This window comes from Sphaerodactylus townsendi, linkage group LG02 (assembly GCF_021028975.2).
Source record: "Sphaerodactylus townsendi isolate TG3544 linkage group LG02, MPM_Stown_v2.3, whole genome shotgun sequence".
Taxonomy (NCBI): domain Eukaryota; kingdom Metazoa; phylum Chordata; class Lepidosauria; order Squamata; family Sphaerodactylidae; genus Sphaerodactylus; species Sphaerodactylus townsendi.
This window is the reverse complement of record NC_059426.1, coordinates 96,331,963-96,355,713: the sequence shown is the minus strand read 5'-3', so window position 1 is coordinate 96,355,713 and position 23,751 is coordinate 96,331,963. Positions and strand designations below refer to the sequence as shown.

Genomic DNA, 23,751 nt, shown 5'->3' with positions numbered 1-23,751 from the left:
TCACTTTCAACAGTGTTTAAGCTAGGGAGCTCAGATTCTCCTTTTAAATCCACCTTGAAGGGAGAATCTCGGGTCCCCAATTAAAACAACATTGAAAGTGATGCTGTATTGGAGTGGATTATCCTCCACCCTGAAACAGCATCACTTTCAATGTTTAAACTGTGGACCTCAGATTCTCCCTTTAAATCCATGCCGAAGGGGGTGGATTTAAAAGGAGAATCTGGGGAAATTTGGGGGGTGGTGGTGCTGTCAGGGGTGCAACTGTTAACCTAGCAGCAGCACATTTTCAGGTACCTTTAGAAGACTCTTCTGATGATACCACTCAGGTTTGGTGAAGTTATGGACCCTCAAAGATGTAGCCCCCATGTCCTATTGGCATCCATTGGAAACAATGGGAGATGCGGCACCCCCTTTGGGAGTCCATAACTTTGTTCCCCCTGAACCAAACCTCACCTAACTTGGGTGGTATTATCAGGAGAGTTTCCCAAAAGATCCCTGAAATGTTGGTGCTACTAGCCCAGGGGTAGGGAACCTGCGGCTCTCCAGATGTTCAGGAACTACAATTCCCATCAGCCCCTACCAGCATGGCCAATTGGCCATGCTGACAGAGGCTGATGGGAATTATGAACCTATCTAGGCCTACCCTAACCAAAACTGCACACACCCTGCAGGCCAAAAACTGAAAAAGCACTAAAAAAACACAAACGGACCTGAATGTTTTGTGCCCCCCCCCACAGGCCCATGCTTAGTGCAATGCACACTCCCCAGCCCCCTAGTAGCTATGCCTCTGGTTCCACAGATATGATCACAAAACTGTAACAACAATCTATTCTGGCTACTCACTTATTTGTCACAGAAGTAACAATTTTCAAAAAGCTGTCACAGGGCACTGCTTTATTAAAATGGCACCATTTATGTTGCGATTTATTTATTTTTATTTATATATTTATTTACATTATTTACAGCCCAACTTTCTCACTTGGACTCAAGGCGATTACACAGAGTAAGTCAATATAATCAACAGGCTGGAACATTTAATAATACAACAGGATTACGCTTATAGAAGTAACCAGAAATCAATAGAAGTTATGGACAAGGGGAAAAGTAGCAAGATGGTAGTTAGCACATGCTAGGCAGACTGATCTTGGTGCAGAGCAGAGTTTGCTGAAGGAGGGCTTTCTTCCATCCTGTTTAGCCTCTCCCCATTCCTTCCAGAGAGTGTGACTGTCAAATTTCTTGCCAGAAAAAACTGGGGAACGTGCCAGCACCTGATCTATTAAGTGAGAATGGTAACTTTTTGCCTGGATTGAGAAAAAGCTGCAGAAGAAGATTAGTTCCTCCATCAGTTCAACTCTGGTAAGCATCTAATGCATAGCACAAGAACTAACCTACAAACAAAAGCCAGTCTTGCTCTGCTTCCAGGTTTTCAGGGGAGTCACAAAGAAGTGCCATACCCTGGGCTTGTTGTTTTGGACTGTGCTTGGAACAAATCAGAAGGGAATCAGAAGTTCTCCAGTCTACATGGAGTTTTCCATGGGGGCTTTGGCATGCAAACCTGAAAAGGTATCTTCAAATGGATTTTTACAATTTATTTTTGTTTGGATATGTTTGTGTGTGTGTGCATGTATCGTTTAAACTATTAATAAACAGCAATGTCACAGAAATGGGAGAAGACATAGACCTGGGAAGTGGTAACATAGCTGCCAGGGCTTTGCTAAGGCCCTTTCTGCACGGGCCATAAACGGCGCCCGGGGGACGGCAAAAACGCCGTCCCCAGGGAGCCGGTCACACAGGCGGCGCTGCGAAAACGCAGCAGCGCCGACCTGGCTCCCCTCCCCCAGGGCGGTGTCAGGCCGCCTCCAAAAACCTCCCTCCTGGAGGGAGGTTTTTGGTAAACAGCGCATTCCCAGCGGCGTGGTGCAAACGGCACTGCCGGGAATGCGCTGTTTTCCCCGTCCCTCTCCCACTCACCTCGTCGCCTCCGTCGCACTGCTGGCCTCCTAAGACCCTCCCTCGCTGTCCTCCGACCCCTGGAGGTTGGAGGGCAGCGTGGGCGAGTCTTAGGAGGCCAGCAGGGCGATGGAGGCGACGAGGTGAGTGGGAGAGGGATGGGGAAGAGGCGGCTCGGTGCGGAGCCGCCTCTCTTGTGCCAGCCTCTTTGGGGGCCGCTCGCACGCTCTCATGTGAACAGCCCCCACCCCTCCACCGGCAGAATTCCTTTGTGGCCAAAGGAATATTCCCTGTTGATAATCAGTTGTCTGAATATCAATTCTATGATTCAGTTGTGTAAAGAACATAAATTTGTTCAATTAACAATGTAATCCTTTTCTGCTGTATATGATTCAAAATTCTAAAACTTTGATTGGAACCCTAAGAGTAGGGTGGAGGATGTGGAGGGTAGAGGAAGGGGGGGGCATCCCTTCTCCTTCTGTTGCTTTACAGAGACAGGCATTCTTTTTTTTAAGTTCACGTTCCTACTTTATAACTTTATACCAGCAGCGGATCAGTGCTACTGGTATTACTTGCTTAGCTTCCAAGATATGTCAAGAACAGTCTAGTCTGTTCATCCACGTCAAGGCTGGAAATATACAGGCTAAGTTTAATTTACAGGAAACTATTCAAATAACCAACCCTAGAAATTGGTGACTCACTGCACAGCTGAGTAAAAAGCAAAGCAAAGAGATTTCATCAAATGTTTCTTTTTATGGTTTTTACTCCATCCATCTTATTAAATTATTGTCAAAGAGGAGCAGTGACAACATTTCCTAATTTAGCATAGCAAGCCTTTATTGGCATAGACAACAGTACAACAATAATAAAAACAGATTAAAAAGCATATACAATACAGGAAATAAACGTTAGGTAGAAGGAAATCTACTGGCGTTTAGTAATTTCCAGGAGAAAGTCTGCCACTATCATACAGAGAGAAGGATCAGGGTTGTCCAACAAGTAGTGTAATCTAATTAAATTGGGAAGATGGGGTAAATGTAAAGGAGTAAGATTCACATTCTTGGATCTGATTTCCTTGAATCTGAGACAGTGTAGTAATTGGTGGGCCAGAGATTCAACTGAGCCATCGTTACATGGGCACAATCTTTTAGCCTTTTCTTGCTTATTAAATCTGCCATGTAACAAGGCAGAAGGCATATTTGAATATGGAGCTGCTGGACGCCATTTATATTTATTATTGTATTTTTATTGTATTTTATTGTATTGTATTTATAGGATTTAGCTTTTGCTGTTTTATCACTGTTTTTAAAGATTTGGCCATTTTATGTTGTATTATGTTTATTGTTGTGCACCACCCGGAGCCCCTCGGGGATAGGGTGTATAAAAATCTAATTAATAATAATAATAATAATAATAATAATAATAATAATAATAATAATAATGATGATGATGATGATGATGATAATTATAATAATAATTATAATAATGATAATAATAATAATAACAACAACAACAACAACAACAACATTAAACCTGGCGAGCATTACGGCTCTCCTTTGAACAGGGTTTATTAAGCAATACAGGTAGTGTGCCAAGTGGCCAAATGGGAGAGAAAAATACAGGGGGGAGCACGTTTTCTTGGCTGCGGTGATTACGGTAGAGACCTCTCTATCCAATAGTTGACCTTTTAATTTCCTATAAGCTTCTGAATAGGACAAAGGGCAAAGTGAATCCTCTTATAGTCCAATAGAGGCCATTTTTTCTTCAATTTTTCTTCATTTTTTCTTCAATTTCCATAATTGAAGACAACATTTCCAAAAATCCAGGGAGTTTAATCTTGGTGGCTGGTTTCAAATTTTCTTTCAGTTTAATTGTCTCTCTGTGTGCTAATAGCTAATAGTCTTTAATGTTTATATACCCTCACATCCCAATGATCTTTATACCTTAATTTTCCATGATCATTTGTTTCCTGATTATTTTTTTTACTTTTAAGAGTTTTCTGGCAAGAAACTGGGAAATACTTGCAGTTGGTTCTGTTGCTTCTTTTGTTATTCAAACTGGTTTGTTTTACAATGTTTGTGGTGCAATGTACATAACCTGAAAAATACTTGGTGGTAACAAAAAAATCCATAATCCATAGTCATGATGTTCACATCTTCAGCAGCTCTTCCATTCCTGGTCAGCTTTGTCCTCAGGATGTTTGAATGATGAAAGCCTTATGGAAAACTTAAACGTCTAGACACCAATTGTCCTTTGTTATCCTTCACATGATTTGTTTTTGTCCATGTGGGTACACAAAAACTGTGCATGAAACATGTACTTTCATATGTGAAAATTATGCAAGTCACTATTATGTGAATTTAAAAAAAACCATATATTGGAAAAACTGCATGTTTAAATCAGCTCTGAGATGCCCAGGGGAAAAAGGACAGATAGCCTACCGGTAAGTTTCATTTCAAAGTCATTTTTTCCAACGAAATTAATTGAGAACTCTGTTGAGAGTGTGAGGCACAAGTAAATATTATCAAATACACTATCCAATAGAGTTAAAATTACAGCATCATGAAATAGAGGGAGAAATTTCTGGGTTTTCCTGGAAAGCTGCCAAATGGAAGAGTCCACATGCACACAGCTTGTGTCTTCTATGACAGCACTGTCCATTCTCAAACAGTTTGCTGTTGTTGCTGCCATCAAGTGGTATCATGGAAACTCAACCAGTTAACAATCTGTACCAAAAAGTTAAAAAGGTATTTCAGGACAATGACACACATAAATAAGAAACAGAGAGTTTCATATAGATTGTTTACTGGAGGCAGGTGTTCAATCTACCAATCTTAAAAACACACATTCCCAACCCCAAACTGTGACTTGCAGATCTCCAGTTATCTGCAAACTGATTGTAATGAAGAAAAAAGCTGAAGCAAGTTTTATTTTAGTCTTCTATCACTCCTATTTCAGCTGCTCATCAGCAGCACAAGAAATTATGCTTAAAATTCCTAGTTAGGGATATGGATCTCCAAGCAAAGGATATTTACTGACTGTTGCCCCATGTAACAATTCTCTACTAGGCATGGAAACACTGATGTGTGCATGAAGTTCACTGCTTGCAACAGCTGTTCCATTACATTCAACAGAGAAAGCAAAATTTCTTTTTCACAAGGATCTGATCCCTCTAGTGAAATAAATGGACCAGCTCGTGCATGCACATAACTTCCATGTGTATAATGGCGAGCACACACAACTCTGGATGAAGCTGAATGCCTTTTTAAAAAGACATCTTTATAATTTCTGGGTTTTTTTTCATTTTCAAATAAATAGAAGGATTGTTAAGTTAGAAGTCAACTGATCTCAGCAAGATTTAAAAAGAGTCGGTGGCATTCCTAAAGAGGCAAAGAATGTCAACAAACCCCTGTAATTTTAGAGCTGAGGGAACACATTCTTGGGTTTTATAATGAGAGGGCTGAAGGACAAATGCCAAGAAAAATGAAACAAGATCCTGTGCCTTTAAGCGTAACAATGTTACACAGTGTATGTTTATTTATTTAACACAGACACACAAGACCTTATTCTTTCTCCAGTACTTTTTCTGAGCTGCTGATTTCCATTAAAGAATTTCAGAGTTTCTGACAAAGTTGTACAGAACTAATATTATTCTCCCTCATAACCCCACCAGTTCAGTACTAATAGGGATGAGGAACTTTATTGCTGAACACGGTGCTTTCTGTTCCCTTTTAAAGGCCTCAATTACCAAACAAGACTATGGAAAATAAAAGAAATGAGACCCATTCTGCCCATCAGTATTTCTGAAGTCTATCATGTAAGATATCAATTGGTTTTTCTCATCCTACCAACTCAGTATCTGCGTTAATTTGCTTGCTGTTTCGAGAACATGAAGACTGTCAGCAAAATCCATGATGCATTACACAACTTATAATTGGGAAAAAACCCATCTGATGCTTTTCTGACAGTGTAAAGACCAAGTATGAAAGCAACAGAAAGCAATAACAGCTTTACGGTTATTTATACTAAACTATAATTGTGAATTGCCAAGAAAAAAAGTGGTACCCATTGTTTCAGCTTCTAATGCAAGAAACATTAGCAGAATTATGACAAATGATTAAGTGAAACCCACCATTCTCCTTCCCTCATTCTCACTTTATAGTCAGTCACAAGCCTTTATTGGCATAAAATAAACATACAAAATCAGCATACAAAATTTGCATTCTCACTTTATAACTTGGTTTAAAAGTGAGAATGACAGAGGAAGACAAGAAAGGAATTGCGTCTTGAAAGCTTGAAATCTGGCTTTTTAAACAAACAGCAATTCTATGTTATCCATACTGCATAATATTTTGATTTTTTTTAAAAAAAGAAATACAATTAGTGCACTATATATAGACCTTGGGTTTCTCAGAGGTGAGCTGCAATTAGTTACTTATGAACAACCTTTCAATCACCGAACAGATTAAATTCTCTGAAACAAAGAGGGGGATACCTACTAGCATTCATTAAAAGCAGGGAAGCCATCTTTTTGTTTCCAATCGCAAGATCTAAATAAGGTAAACTTGACAAAAGTGTAAGGGAATGTTGCTGAACAATGTTCCTGTGGTGAAGAAACAGAAGATTCCAGTATGTCTTCAAGGACAGCATCTTGTATGGATCAGTATGGCTAGACAGGCAGAACCCTGCCAAAAATCTTGAGCACCACATTGTACAGCTTCTTCCCCTCAGCTAAGGTTATCAGCAGAATTCAGCATTGTTCTGACAGATAAGGTGGGAAGTTTAGAAACTGTGCACATTTATTCTTTTTAGTTAGTAAAGGAAAAGAGAAACTAAGCAGCATATCATTGTGTCCTTATATGTTAATCATTCCTGGGACGTTTCTCATTGTCTAGAACAGGGGTAGGGAACCTGGGGCTTGAGAGCCGCATGCGGCTCTTCTGCCCTTGCACTGCAGCTCCACAAGCCGAGCCGCCGGCCCCATCCTTGCCCGCCCTGAAGCCAGCAGGGCGGGCACACCAACTGCCCGCACCTGGCTGGGCCGCGCTGCAGGCTTCCCCTCTCACCCGCCCCGTTGGAGCAGGGTGGGTGCTTTCCTGGCGGCCGGCAAGGCCAAGCCACCGGCTTCATCCTTGCCCGCCCTGCAGGCAGCAGAGCGGGCGCACCAATTGCCTGCGGCCGTTCAAATGGGGTGGGCGCTTTCCCGGTGGCTGGCAAGGCCGAGCTGCTGGCCCCATCCTTGCCCACCCTGCAGGCAGCAGGGTGGACGCATCCATACACTTCTCAGAATGAGCGGAGTAAAAGGTTAAAAAACCCAATATATACAGTGTTATTTTAAATGTCAAAAATTATTTGCGGCTCCAAGTGTTTTCTTTTCCCGTGGAAAATGGGTCCAAATGGCTCTTTGAGTGTTAAAGGTTCCCTACCCCTGGTCTAGAACGCAAAGAAGTAGCATATTTGTTTTTCATTAAACATTTCTGCAAAATACTACCTACACTTTTTACCTTGAATCTCTAAATCAACAAGGGCTTCACAATATATATCACCCACACATACATACACATACAGAGAAAGAGGGGGGAGGGGGAGGAGGAGGAGGAGAAGAAGAAAATAAACCAACAGCCTTTATCTGAATAGCCCAATCTTGTCTGATTTCAGAAGCTAAGCAGGGTAGGTCCTGGGTAGTTTTGGATGGGACACCTCCAAAGAAATTCAGGGTCACAATACAGAGGCAGGCAACAGCAAATCACCTCTGAATGTCACTTTCTTGAAATCTCACAGGATCACCGTAAGTCAGCTATGACTTAATGGCAAAACAAACAAACAACAAAAAAGACCAACACATCCAGCAGAATGCCCAGAATTTTGACAATTTAACCATATGGCAACATTATAACGATGACTTCAGCATAGAGACAATGCACTTCTGGTTGCTCTGTTCCTTCTGAGGACCTGAGCTGCTCAGAAAAAGGCAACCAGTGGGGCCTCTCTCCCCATTTCTTTCTGAGGCATTAGATATGTCACTTAATTACTGTCTGTTTCAAATATCACAGTACTCCTTGGAGTATTATAATATAGAAACCCAGCATGAAACTAGATATAGTCTATGCACTGTGGAGACAGAACTTCAAGTTTAGATCCATATTATGCTACCATAAACAATGTGGACAAATAGATACATTCATGTTAAAATGTTACCTGACTACACATAATTCGAATTTCATCTGGCTCCATGCTAGCTCTTCAAAATATGTCTTTCTTTCCAGCTGCTATCTTTCTGCTTTCAGCTATTCTGCCACTAATGGCCTTAGGTACTACCAGACCCATCAGATGAAACCCAAATTTTCTATACCTTAGAGACTGTAGATATATATCCACCACTGCACATTCCAACTGCAAACACACACAAATGCATCTGTGTGTTTTAACTTATTTTCTACATACAAATTCTAGTAAATTGTAAGTTAGTAGGCACTACTTGAATTCTCTTAGGTCTTTAAAAAGCTTTCAGACGTACCAGAAGAAATCATCTGTAATGAATATGGACTGATATTTTTTTCCTATAGCATACCAAGCTGGCAATTTACATTTTCTAAATATACGGGTTACAGTCAGTTTTCCCAGTTTGAAGGCAATTACTCTTTAGAAACCTCTGACAGGCTGAAAATTTAAGAACTGCAGCTGTTATTTCTTGGTTTGATCCTTCCTCTGAAATTAAAACCACTAGCTGAATCAGAGAATGAGGATTCTTTTTCTTCTGCAAATTCCAAATGAACTGTATATAAATCAAACTTTTGCACTTCTCTCACTTTAAGGCCCATGAGTCTTTTGAGTTAAAGCACCTGCATCCAATCTTCAAGACACATTCAGAGGAAAAAATACTCTTATTCGGATAAGTGGTACTATTAAAAACACACATGGTTGTTAATGTTTTCTCATTTGCAGTTCTTAATGTTGTTTACAGTTTATGTTGTATCTTAAATTTGTTCTTGTCATTGTAAGCTGTTTTAACGGTTCAGTGACCAAAAAGCAGGACAGAAATATTGTCAATGACATTTAAAAAAAAACACATATAAAAAACCCACACCTTTCCAGGAGCTGAAACATGGCAGGATCAAACTGGGGCTGATCATGACAAGCTTTAAGGAAAGGTAAGATAAATTTATGAAGGATAGGTCTACCAATGACTGAATCATTATAGCTAATCGGAATTTTCATGTTCTGACACCATATGAATACTAACCACTACATATGAGAGAATAACAGAGGAAGGCTATTTTTGTTCAATCCTGTTTCTAAGTTTCACAAAAACTGTTAAGAAAAAGTGGATTCTGAACTAGAAGCATTTCTATCTCACCCAGCTGGGTGATTTTTGTGTTCTTATGTGAAGATACTATATAGATCTGCTACCGGAGAACTTTTAAGTAGAAATTACAACATTTGAACTTAGAACCTCATAAATGGCAGTCATGTTCTCTATAAAGACCCATTTCACTGGAAAGAAATCCTCTAACATCCAAAACCCTACAAGACTTTACCTTGCATTCTAAATGCAAGTGGGTTTACTTAAAACTGGCTTATTTCCTAGATTCTAGCTACAAGAGTTTGCAAATGGCAAGCTGATGAGATAGGTAAAGAGCTTTTTTGCCGGATATTTTCATTTGGCAAACATCAACTAAAAAACAGCAAGTGTTTCTATGGGAATAGGAAAATATGCTTGAATATTATATTTGATATAAAAGAATAAGGGATCTATATAAACTGAAAATCAAGGAGTGTCTCTCTTAGTAGTAAAAGTAACTGGTCAGCAAAGTTACAAAGCAGGGAAGATTTTATCATATTACTAAGGAATTTATAATAATCCGGTTCAGGACAAAAAAGATGTGAGATAGAGCATGTCTTATAGACCTAAATGCATCCTCAGTTAGAAAAGAGGGACTAAGTTAATAAACACAGAAATGAAGATGTCAAAGGTCAGAGGAGAGATAAATCTGATGAGATAATTAAAATGTGTTTTTCTATATTTTAATGAACTCTGAAATGATAGTGAATATGAAAGGTATGCATAGGATGTATTCTAGGGAAACCACATTGTTACAATCATTTTCACCTTTTTAGTAAATAAGATGTATGTGGAATCGTGTTATCCTGGAGAAGTTTCCCTTTGGACATAGTCCCCTTCAGGAATGTTGGAAACTGGTTATCTGGATTGAAACCAGGAAAGCTGGAATTAGTTTTATTGCCTTATTTATGGAAAGGACAAACAAGCCAAAGAGCAGAGGAAAATTCCAGCTTTGTGTCAAATGAGCAAATTTGATATTAAGATGAAGGGTATGTATCTAAGGAAATCATGACGTGTGCATTTTTGAAGGTAAGTCTGGTTGGGTGTGACCAGAGGTGGGATCCAACCAGTTCTTACCACTTCTCTAGAAGTGGTTACTAATTTTTTCTGCCGAGAAGGGGTTACTAAAACAACCTCCCTGCCCAATAGGGACTGGAGGTGCGTGTGTGCGGCGGCGCCACTGTTTGAATCCCACCACCATCAGAACCTTTTATTAAAATTTTTGGATCCCACCACTGGGTGTGACTCTCTCAGAGAGAGAGAGGGAGCACCCTGTGATAGATATTGGATCTACACAGTAAAATATATTTTTTTTCTCTTAAAACATGAGTCTTGGGTATTCTTTTCTTCACTCATCTTTTAAACCATAACTGAGATGGGCTAGATAGAGTTTCTCACCCCACATTTCCATTTGAACACTAAGAGTACTTCCACCCTGCTGCTGTACTAATCAACATCAATAGAATAGAATAGAATAGAATAGAATAGAATCTTTATTGGCCAAGTGTGATTGGACACACAAGGAATTTGTCTCCGGTGCATATGCTCTCAGTGTACATAAAAGAAAATACATTTGTCAAGAATCATAAATTTGTATGTACCTCCCATTCACTAGAGGTGTGTCACAGTTAGCAGACAATGAATCACAACAGTTTCCCATCTGAAGATATGTAATCCTGAAGGATTATTATTTAAGCGTGTAGCAGATGGGAGGATAGGTTTATCAGTAACTATTAGCCACAGTGACTAACGGAAAGCTCCACATTAAGAGGTAGTAAACCTCTGAATACTAGTACCAGGAGGCAACGTAAGGCGAAGGCCTCAGCCTCTATGCCAGTGGTTCTCAACCCTTTGGGGGTCGAACGACCCTTTCACAGGGGTCGCCTAAGACTCTCTGCATTAGTGTTCTCCATCTGTAAAATGGATAAATGTTAGAGTTGGGGGTCACCACAACATGAGGAACTGTATTAAAGGGTCGTGGCATTAGGAAGGTTGAGAACCACTGCTCTATGCCCTATTGTTGGAACTCCAGAAAAAACTGTTGACTACAGAATGCTGGACTAGATGGACCAATGGTCTAATACAGCAGGGCTCTTCTTATATTCTTATGAGAAGCACAGTAAAAACATCATTATATTTAAAAATCTATTTTGTTCTTTTCTGTTATTTACACTTCTTTTCCATGTTCCAATGCAATTACAAAGGCAGTTATTTAATATTTTCCCAAAAGCTGACAAAGAGGAACGAAAAACTGATACTTAAAAATCAGCAATATTTTGCTCAAACAAGGTGACTAATGTTTATAACCATAAGTCTTAAAATGTTCACTCCTTCTCAATTCCCCCACGAGCCAACCATCTACACACATATTTAACACAGTTTGACACAAATTTCAGACGTAACTGAAGTCAGATTAGAAAATTGCATTTGGTCAGTTCTCAAGTTTCCTTTGTTTGTATAATGCAATCCCTACTGCGCTGGTATTCTGCCCTAAAGATCCCAGTATCAGTGCATAGAAGGATAAAGAGAAGGAATAAGGAGCAGTTCAGAGTTTTTTGCTGCGAGAAAAGGGTCATGTTGTAGTTATCACCAGTGCTTAGAGACTCTAGTTAAGGGAAAATCTTTCCTGATTTGTTTTCATTTAATACTGCATAGCAAAGAGCCCGCTTTCACGCATGCTGAATGCAAAATGTAATGACTTCTGAAACAGCTAGAGACAGTTGAATCCAGGCTGAAGAGTTCAGGGAAGAAAGGAGATAATATGTCGTAGTGTGATCGAAACACCAAGTATAAAAACAAAAGCTTCAAAATACATTGAAACAAGTTTTGATGCACACAGCGGTCAAAATTCAGAGCAATACTTTAAAAATACTGTTTGCAGCTTTTGCACCTGTTCTATAGCAGTTCACATTGTGTAATATTATAGCAAATCTCCCAAAGAGAAAGTCATTGGGTAAACATGGGGTTTTTTTAAAAAAAAAAATTAGATCTTGTTTATCAACCTGACCAAAAGTACCTAGATTATGTTCATCGGAAAGCCAAAACCAGAAACTTTTACAAAAAGATGTATTTGTATATAATGTATCTTCTATGTTAAGATTACTACAATCACAGTAATAAACAAGCTTGACTCAGTAAGAAACAAGCTTAACTTGACATGATGATACATTGCCAGGATTTCATTAGCACTTTATTCCAATGAAAAGGTAGAATACACCTACTATTAAACTCAATGGCAAAACGTCCAATGATATTAATGCAACTGAATAATTTTCAGTGCTTATAATCAAGGTTTCAATGTAGTATGAATTAGATTACATTATATTATAAAAATATGAGGAAATGCTTTATTCTCAAATATTTCAAACTTATTACATTTTCTCCCCTCTTGAGAATAACCTTAAACTTCTTTTTACAAAACTTCATTTCCACATTTAACATCAATGTCTGCAACTTTCTCTGACCAAGGTTTAGAGAAACTGTTCATCATCATAATCTTGCCTATAGTCACTCCAGAGAGCTCACAGAGCACTTTGCCCTGCAGCTTCAACCATATTGGGCCAAGGCCCTTAGATGTCCTGGACATCTTCAATGCAGATATCTGTGCAAAAGTGAACCTGAAATGTCTTCAAGAGACATCCTTAAACAGAATTAAAGCCAACTTGGTTCATAAGGAAACACCATAAACACTAAAAGATTTTTTTAAAAAACTGGGCAAGATCAAATTAATCTATAAACATGAGCTAAAGATGTGACCACTGGCGTAATGCCCATTGGGCAAGGTGGGCAGCTGCCCAGGGCATCACCTTGTGGGGGGGGCATCAAAAGGCTGGGTTCATTTTTGGGTATTTTAGTGGTTTTCCATTTTTGGCCTGCAGGGGGCACAGTTTTTAGGCTAGCGGCACCAAAGTTTCAGCGTATCATCAGGAGACTGTCCTTATGCTACCCCCCAAGTTTGGTGAGGTTTGGTTCAGGGAGTCCAAAGTTATGGACTCCCAAAGGGGGTGCCCCTATCTGTCATTGTTTCCAATGGGAGCTACTAGGAGATGGGGGCTACAGTTTTGAGGGTCCATAACTTTGGCCCCCCTGAACCAAACTGCACCAAACCTGGGGGGTATCATTAGGGCAGACTTCTGATGAGACCCTGAAAGTTTTGAGACTGTGCCTTCAGAAATGTGCCCCCCACAGCCTGCAACCCCCATTGACAGCAATGCAGAACACTCAATGCAGAACAAAGATTCTTGGGCAAATTTCTAGGATGTTCCTGCAGGGGGTGCACTTTTGGATGTATCGGCACCAAAATTTCAGGGTATCATTTGGAGATTATGGCACCCCCCAAGCTTTGTGCAGTTTGGTTCAGGGGGTCCAAAATTATGGACCCTCAAAGGGTAGCCCCCATCTCCTTAGCAAAGAATGGGGGATGGGGCACCCCTTTGAGGGTCCATAACTTTGGACCCCCTAAACCAAACTGCACCAAAATTTGGGGGTACCATAAGGATAGTTTGCAGATGATTCCCTGAAATTTTGGTGCCGATACATCCAAAAATATGCCCCCTGCAGGAACATCCCAGAAATTTGCCCAAGAATCTTTGTTCTGCATTGCGTTTTCTGTATTGCTATCCATGGGGGTTGCAGGCTGGGGGGGCGGGATTTCTGAAGGCACAGTCTCAAAACTTTCAGGGTCTCATCATGAGACTGCCCTGATGATACCCCCCAGGTTTGGTGCAGTTTGGTTCAGGTTATGGACCCTCAAAACTGTAGCCCCCATCTCCTATTAGCTCCCATTTGAAACAGTGGGGGATGGGGCACCCCCTTTGGGAGTCCATAACTTTGGACTCCCTGAACCAAACCTCACCAAACTTGGGGAGTAGCATAAGGACAGTCCCCCGATGATATGCTCAAATTATGGTGCTGATATGTCTAAAAAGGCACCCCCTGCAGGCCCCAATGTCCTGGTGCAAAAAAAAATTGGTCATGGTGGAGTGGCCGCCCATTGGGGGGGGGCATCCAACTCAGGTTTTGCCCAGGGCTACAGTTTGCCCAGGGCTGCCTCGTTACGCCCCTGGATGTGACTCTTGTTTAACATGCATGCAACCTAGAAATTCATTTCAAATTATTTTATTTCATTTACAATTAGCAAATTCACCGGAGCTGGAACATGCCAAGTTTGACAAACAATCCCCCTCCCTTGAGATATTTGATTGCCTTTTGAATCAAACATTTTTGCTATGAAACTCTTAGGCGGATTCCACATGGGCCAAAAACAGTGGTATGAAAACGGTGTAAAAGAGTTTAAAATGGTATAAAAGGGTTTACATCATTTTCACACTGCTGTTTTTGGCCCATGCAAAATCTGCCTTACTCTGGTTATAGTTTAAATTAAGGTGTTATGAATATATCTAACTCTAAATGTGGCCCTGTCTATGGATATTTAAATCTGAAATGAACAGACAGGAGACAGGTCTTTCCACAAACCTGAGAAAAGCACAAGGTCTGCAGAAAAATCTGAAATCTTAAAATTGGTATTGCTAGCCCTAAAACCTTGGTTTCCATTTGTAAAAAGCAAGGGGAAGGGACCCTTTCCATGGCTATTTTGGCCTTTGGCTCAAGAGAACTCGTTGAGGTCAGGACTGTCAGCAACCATCACGTGACTTATTACCACCCAATTTGCATGACTCACCCAGGTCCAGATGTCTGGCATTGTTCAACAACAGCCACCCTACAAAGGCCAGTGTGCTCCAGTGGTTAGAATTTAACATAGGATCTGGGACCTCCAGATTTTAATCCCCATTTTTGCTGGGAAAAGTCCCATGCTCTCAAACTAACCTACCTCACAGGACTGTTGCGGGTATAAAATGGAGGAGAGAAAAACAATATGAGTCACTTAGGGTTCCCACGGAGAAGAAAAGCAGGGTACAAATGAATTAAATAAATAATAGGAATAGCTGATTATGTGGTAGCAGATACAAGTTTTGTTGGTGGTTAGGTGGGAAGGAGACAAAGAATCGGGGAAAGGTGTGAATTTGTAGACTGCCAGGAGGGAAAACATGAAAGATCTGAGCTGCCTCCAACAAATCTTTTTGAGTCCTCTGCTTGCATATTCCTATTTTGCATTTGTGTGATTTGGTATTAATTGGATTAGGGGACTACAGCTTGATACCAGCATATTTTCAGCTTTACAGACCAATTCGGGAGGGGCAGACTTACCTTAGGAGAAGGTGAAGCCCTGCACCAACATGTTTGCCCCTTCTGCAAGTGCAAGAGGCAAATGCGCTGGCGAGGGGGAAAATATGCAGATGGGTGCCCTCAGACCTGTTAACGCAAAAGCTGGAAGTCCCAGAGGAGTTGTGCTGGTGTCCATAACAGAAACCAATATTGGGGGGGGGGGGGGGGAGGCAGGGTGTTCCCGAGGGCATTTCCACCCTGGGTTTGCAGTCAGCCCTTCGGGGGTTGGGCGGTATATAAGATTAATAAATAAAAAAATTAAAAAATAGGTCCACTGGCCCCAGTGAAAGGCTTTCTTGCAGCAGGAAGGGTTTTACTGTTTGCTCCCTCCCCACACCCCCATAAAGCCCTCTGGAGGTGGCAGGGCAGCACAGCAGCAGAACTGTTCCTGGCAGCCTCCACTGTTTGGATTGCACTCTTAATCCCTTAATAAGTTTTGATAAATTTTCCTTGACTTCTGCAGCTGACAAGATAATTTAAAAAAGGGAATGTAAAAGTAGCACTCTAGTTTCTAAAAAACAATCAACTTGGCTTGGAATTTCCAACTCAAAAAATCAATAGGTTTATAATGGGAAAGGAACAATATAAGTAAGGGCAGGTACAACTCCTATAGCACATTTTAAACAGATCCTATCAAAACATTTAGGTAGACATAAATATTTATACACATTGTTGGCAACTAGCACCCTTATGAATCTCTAGTTAGGGAAGATTACTCACCAATGGCCTCACTTTTCTCCACCACAACTCTTTTCACAGCTAACCATAGTTAAAGCACCAGGCTAAAGTTCCATTTGACTTTTCTACAAGGAAGATACATGAACTGCAGAAAACAAACAAAACTTGTTTGCAGCTTTGCAAACCATTTCACTTGGAAAAAATTTGCAAGACACTTCACTTCACTATCACCACAAGCACACCCAGATAACCACCCCTACTGATCAAAGAAAAGATGACAGACTCATCCTGGTAACAGCAAATCCTTCTAATAGCAGTACACAGTACACGACATTACAGTATATCTGAACTATTGCCAGTCTCCAGAAAATGGGATGCACTCTGATAGACATCTTATCAGTGTAATCTCTGCTATATGCCATTCCTGGCACACACTCAGATATGCCAGAGTCAGATGCCACTGTAATTTTTGGGCCGTATGGTCTCCACAGTGGCAGGAAACTATTTCTGTTTGAGGTAGCTCTGAACCACACCACTCACAAATCAAGAAGAATGATTTCATATATTTCTGTTGATTTGTTCACAGCAGAAACATGCAATAGCCTGATGGACAATGCAGAAAAAAAGATAGAATAGCATATAGAATAAGCATTTCTATAGAGATACCAGATCACTATGGACAACACAGAATAAGCAGTTCTAAAAAGATACTAGGTCACTATGGACAATATTTTCTTGTAGTTCAGATGGATAATATGTGGGGGAGAGAGATATTTGATTTGCTGCTGCTGTTTCTTTTGCTCCTGCTTTAAATAAAAGGGGGAATCTTTCTTAAACTACAAATTGATGAAATGTGAAAACAGAAGGGGGGGCACCATTTTAAAATGTTCATTTCAAATATTCCTAGCAGAATTGTTGATAGCAATTATCTTTTTTTCTTGGAAATACTTTATTAGCACCCTGGATTAAAGAGAAATTCTAGTCATCTGAGGCACAGTGTAACAGATTTCAAGTATATACAAAATCAAATTAGCAGATTGTCAACACAAGGACAGAGAATAAGGTTTACAATGTCCTCCTTGAAGAATATAAAGTTGATTCCAAGAAGTCCCTTCCACTAAGTGGACAGTCTTAATAGAGCTAAGACACTTCACTTATCGAATAAGGGATACAATCCACTATGTTTTATTTACTTTATGTGAGTAAAGAAATTTACTGCATTAATCAGATAATCTACCCACTTAAAGTATTCATATGAAACTCATATCAAAAAGGGATGACATCATGCTTAATTGGGTAGTTCTAGGAAGTTTTACACTAAAACAGCATGTTTCTAGTATAGACAATCATATTCATTTTCAGTTACACAATTCAAACAAACACAATATTCTATGGTTAAAATACATTTTAAGCATTGAATCAAATAGTTCCTTTCCTCAAAACTGGGAATTTAAAACTGAAGGGTTCTTGAATTTGAGAAGGGAATGTTTTCTACAGCTGACTGCATAAGTGCATGAAACTGTTCTCTCAATGCACGTAGTTGCACAAGGAGGAGGAGGATGGAAAAGTAAGAGAGATGATTGCACACTACCAAGTAATTACAGATGAGGAAGAAGATGCTTACAAGATTGTCAGCAGATATTGTTGCTGCCATCCCCCCCGCCCCCCCCACCCCGCCCAAGAAAAGTTTCAGGCAGGTGTGGAAGAAGAGTCTTGGTGTGCCCCTGTCTCAGGAGGTAAGGAAAGAGCTCACCTCCTTCCCACTGGTAACAACTAAACAACTGTGACAGAAACCACCATAGCTGCTCTTCCTTCCTACCACAAAGCTCAGGCAAGTACAGGAGAAAGAGGAGGGGGATGCTGCCTCCAACTGTTGTCTTCCATTGATGCAACAAATAATCCCCCCATAGGTTCCTGCAGACAATGTTTCTCCACTGGCTGGAGGCAAGCAGGGGAGGGGGAGGGCAGGAGCTATCACCACAATCACCACTTCCTTCAGATCACTGGAGAAGACAAAAGGTTGATCTGAGTCTGGGTTAGAAGGGGGGAACATGGAAGATGGCAAGGGGAAAAATGGGGGAAACAGAAGCAAAGGCATAAATGACAGAGAAAAGGGGGTACTGGGAGATAGAAAGTTATGGGGCATGAATGGCACAGAAGGAAGGATGGGGAAGACAGAAAATAAAGGATATAAGTGACAGAAAATGGGTAGAAGGGAGTGGAGTAAGGAAAGACAGGATAATAGGATGCCCCCTACTCACAAGTTCCTGGTGGGTCATAACTCGCCTTATAATAATATCAATGTATTCATTTCATTCATGTCTAAGTGAGTTCTGGGATTAAAAAATATTTTGTCAGGACCAATTAGAACCTTTGACTTCAGACTTTGAAGCTGACAAATCCAATGTGAAATATCCAAACGCAATAATTAAAAATACTACTGAACAATACTTCCCGAAGCAAATATAAATGACATGCATTAATTTAAGATACTAACCAGACTATGCATTTAGTTATATATCTGCTCTCAAATATGTTCTCAACAGACCTCATAGAATAATCTGTCGCAGAAATTCTTGCATACAGCTGGGCTGATTATATGTATAGGTCAAGGAAGATTTAACTGAGACTTACCAAGGGGCGCCATATATCCGGAATCCTTTGACGGTTACCTCAGAGTCTTGCAAGTAAATAGTATTTGTCAGAAGTGACTGAACATTGTCAAAATCCTCTGGTTTCAATTTGGATACAGAGGGAAACCGATAGTAATCCTGTTTAACAAGGTCTGCCATGAATTCTTTATCAAATGTCAGTTCATGATTTCCAGCTATCACTATTTTATATTCATATGGCAGGTTTCCTGAAAGGACAACAACAAAAAAAGTATTTAATTAGTACACATGTATTCTGTATAAAAAAATCACAAATTTATATATCAGCATTCTAGTGTAAAGGAAAAACCATTACTGCCACTCTGTGTCATTAATAGCAAAATATGGCCGCTTCCTCAAGACGGGTTCATAACGACGGCCTGGGGCGCTTAAAAATGCCGCTTCAGGTCGTTGTCCGCTGATATTAGGGCGCCGCTGCTGCAACGCAGCAGCGGGCGACCTGACTCCGCTTCCCTCCCAGGGCGGCCTCAGGTCGCCCTAAAACAACAACCCCAGGGTTGTTGTCGGAGGAAGCCGCCTTCCCCGCTGGCGCGTAATCACCGGAAGATTGTCTCCCGGCCCCCGCCTTCCACTCACGGTGTCCCCATCGTCGCCTGCTGAAGCCACAGCCCTCGGCTTCACACTGTCCTCTTCTGACCTCCAGGGGTTGGAGGGCAGCGTATGGGCCATGACGCTCCAGCAGGCTTACAACGAGGGACACCGCGGAGTGGGGCTGGGACGGGGAAGAGGTATGCCCGCGGCAGAGCCGCCTGCCGCCTGTCGCCTCTGCTTCGCTTCACTGCTTCATAGCGTACCACGCCAGAACTCTTTGGCGGCGTAAGCGCATCCTGGCCGCATGAAACGCCTATGCTAAAGAAAGATATAAGCAGATATGCTCTTAAACATCCGCAGGTCTCTCAAGAATTCAGGCAGAACCTCCAGATAATATAGACGAATAACCTCTTAACATCCTTTGACCGCTCTGTCATGTTTCCAGTAAAGGGGTAAAAAGTGGTAAGAGGGTGAAGATCATATTCTGTTTGCATTTTCATCCATTAGAGTCTGTAAGTATGGAGTTGTGGGAATGCTAAATTAATTTACATGGCAAGAGTTTCTCTGGCATGTTAGCTATTATAGTCTACCTACTGAGTATCTGGCTAAAAGTAAGTCCCCGGAAGAATCTGGAAGTCACTAAGAAAACTTTGCTCCCATCTCCCACAGCAAGTCTCCTAGCAAACATAATTATAAGTTGCTATACAATCTGAAGGAAGTATGTATGCATAAGTAAATGAAAGCTTGCATTTTTCCAACTTTCTGAACAATGAAGTAATAACTTTTATGTAACCCCACCTCTTCCTTTCTTTTTTCATGAACTATTTGCCATCTGCTTCAAGCTGCCTTCCCCTAAACCACAGCTTCAGCACAATTTTTTCCTTACATATGGGTTCCCCCCCCCCCAAATGATCATGGTAAATAACAGATTGCAGAGGCTCTCAGATTTGACTATGTGGTGATGTTATGGATCCATATCAGATTTAAGTAAACATATCTCATGAATACATAAGGCTGTCTTATTCTTAGCAAGTAACCAAAAAGTTTGGAAAAAAGAAGGGGAGGGAAAATGAAAAAATTATAAATATTAAAAATGTGCATCTAAATACATCAATATTTGGTTACATATACAAGTAACTTCCCCTAGTGTAAAACATTTTTTTTTGTAAAATTGCACTTGTCTACATGGGACACGCATCCTTCCAATGACTGGGTACAATTATAAATAACATAAAGTACATGTAAAACAAATTAAATGAGTTTTGGCTGTGAGGCCCACCTCTGTCATTAAAATCTATGCAATACACACCTGATAATGTTTTTAGGATTGAGGCATGCCTGACCAAAGCACTGAACACCCAAATGTAAATTATTATATGAACTAAGTATCTTGGTTTGTTGTTATGACCATGGGAGATAACTATCCAGATGGTTCATGTTATAGGTCCACATTTCTCTGTAAGCTAGGTCAGGAATAAGGACTGTCCAGTGGTATGTACATGGCTATATCCTATGGTCCTAATTAAGTGTGTGACACCCTTATTTCTCCCTTATTTCTTATGGATGAAAAAGAAAAAAAAAACTCCAAGCTGCTTCCATGCCTCCAAACAGCATACCTCCAAACAGCAATCATGGGTCAAATCATGCATCCCATGGAAAAACCAACACAACAAGTCTTGAAGAAGCATTGCAGAACCCAGTAATTCCAGTAGAACCACTAGCCAGTGTGCCAAACCGAACAGAACCAAAATCAACCGGAGAATCTCCACAGTGAAAAGTCCAAGAGAGGGCTCTTTTACAAGCCTAGCAGAACCAGTGACAGATGCCCAGCAGAGCCCAAGTGCCACTGTGCAACTTGTGCAAGTCCAACTGAACCAATATAAAACCAGAGCGTATGTACAATAGAAACTAAAGGTGTGCAGGCACTTTTGCAAACCCAGCAGAACACATGGCCCAGCAAAAACCAGGGGCACTTAGACTGTGCAAGATCAATAAAATTAATGTCAAACCAAAGAAGAATAAATTCAAGCATAGAGCAGTGAGGATCACTGTAAAAACCACCAAAGGAACACAAAGCAACACTTGCAAAACAACAACAACACCCCTCTTGAATCTCACAAAGAAACATGAAACAGACAGAAACTGCCTGCAAGCCCATAGACCTTTCCCAAGGCAACCCCCCGCCCCCAGAAAGTAAGAAAGGGGATAGTGCCCAGGAACCTGAAAATGCTGGCTCCTCATCTTCTTAGTAAATCTTGAATATTTATGGGGTTTTGGGGGACCATTTTGTTGGTTTCCCAAAAAATAAGAATGTCTTGGGTGTATTTTAGGCTCCAGCATATCTAACCTAACCCTAACCCATAGTACCTAGATATGTAACCAAAAATTGATGTATTTTGATGCACATTTTAAATATTTAATAAAATTATAAAGTTTCAGAAGTATAATTTTAGCTTTCTAAAATTGACATTGATAATTCCATATATAAGCATTTTCTCTCTTTTTCCCACTTTTTGATTACCTGGTCTGTTCTGTGTTGTAATATCTTCTCCCTTTTGCTCATTTTTATTGCCTTAGAATGAACCAGACCAGTGGCCCATCAAGGTCAGTACTGTCTAATCAGAGCAGCTACTCTCCATGGTCTCATGCAAAGGTCTTTCACATCACTTATTACCTGTCCCTTTTAACTGGAGCATCTGGGGATTGAACCTCTTCAACTGAGACTCTCCAATTGAGTTCCATAGTCCCTCCTCACTCCAACCTCAATTACCAATATTTTAATCCATATTTTAATTCATATCCCCAACCCCAAATTTGCCAGAATAGTGAGATTCTTTTCATAAGGCAAAGTTTCCCCAAATGTACATAATATTTAATCTCATCCATATTCTAAGGATTTTCTCCCCTCAAGATATGGTTGAAAGACACACAATATGTTTCAAGCAGAATGATCCATATACTTGATCACTTTAAGTTGATTATGTTGGAATTTCCAGCTTTGTTTGCATGCAGTAGCAGCACAAGCACATGGAATTCTGGGAAGCTGCACAAACATTCTAAAGGTGACAGTTAAAATCTGTTAGTAGTGCTCTGTTCCCTCACAAGCTCACACTCTCTCTAGCTTGCTGTGACTAAGTGAAAAGATTTTCTCTGTACTGATGTACTAAACCAAATGCTATGTAAAAGTGCTCTGACTAAAAGATATTGTATCGCAACCAAACTGTAACAAACTATGAGCTGTGCATGTAACTATATTTGTGATACTTTGTTAATATATATACTGTATATGTTTTCTCTCTCAGTTAAGTAAAGTTCTCCTTATGTTTATGAACTTCTGAGGTAAAGCGGCTGGTCTTTTGAGAGATAACTATTCTAATTTAACGTGCTGCACAATCCACATTTCTGCTTGTTACTCTGCTTGACAGGATTATTCTAAATATTGTAAATATACCTGTTGCCCTTCAGATTAAGGGGATTCAAATCCTTTTTTGCAAGATACCAGAAGCCTCCCTCCTACCTTCAACTTGTGAGAAAATCTGTTTCCTGATGTGTACATGGAATTACTGATGTGTACATGGAACTTTCAGTGACTTAGGCCGTTTCAAGCTCATTAACGACGCCCAGCGCTGCCCCCAGGCCGCTCTACAGGCGCCGCTGCTGCAACGCGAGCAGCGCGACCTTGACTCCGCTCTTCCTCTAGGGCGTGCTCTCAGGTCGCCTCTAAACAACAACCCTTTAAAGGGTTGTTGTTGGGAAGCGCCTCCCCGCGGCACGAAGTAATCAGCCGCTGGAAGACGCTGTCTCCCTTCTGCTCTCACTCAATGCATGTCCTCGCTTGCCGCTTCAGCAGAGGTCAGAAAGCCCGCCCACACTGTCCTCCGACCTCCAGGGGTCGGAGGGCAGCGTGGGCGGGGCTGCGACGTCTGTCGGCCTCTGCTTGGCCCGTTCGCATGCTTGCATGCGAACGGGCTTCCGCCCCCACGCCGCCAGAACTCTTGGCGGCGTGGGGGCAAATGGAGGCCGTGCGGAAACGGCCAAACCTAGAAAAACCATGGAGCTTCACAATTTTGCTCCAAATATCTTTTCTGTTTTTGATGCAAGTTAGCAATTATCTGTCTCTGTCAAAGGAATGGACTAGCCACTCATAGGTGGATGATTTAAAATAATCAACCCATATTCACTTCAGAGGTGCTTCCAAAGCACAGTATATGTGCAAAGCAAGTCCACACCCTACCCCAGTCCCAAGCAAAGGAAAAGAACTGATGTTTCTCAGGCACAACAGAGGTGTACAGATGCTTATCCATGATAAGTAAGGCAAGCATATCAGACTTATCATATGCTTTTCATTGTTAA

At 40.9% G+C, this 23,751-nt stretch overlaps 1 protein-coding gene across 4 annotated transcripts in view; it reads right to left on the bottom strand.

Moving 5' to 3' along the window:
• Nucleotides 1–23,751, bottom strand: part of MPPED2 (metallophosphoesterase domain containing 2) — a 198,099-nt gene that overhangs the window by 72,858 nt on the left and 101,490 nt on the right. For all 4 annotated transcript variants that reach the window (XM_048485103.1, XM_048485102.1, XM_048485105.1 and 1 more), the window contains one exon: nucleotides 18,830–19,055. In XM_048485103.1, coding sequence (XP_048341060.1) covers nucleotides 18,830–19,055 — 226 coding nt within the window. The remainder of the gene's footprint in view (nucleotides 1–18,829; nucleotides 19,056–23,751) is intronic.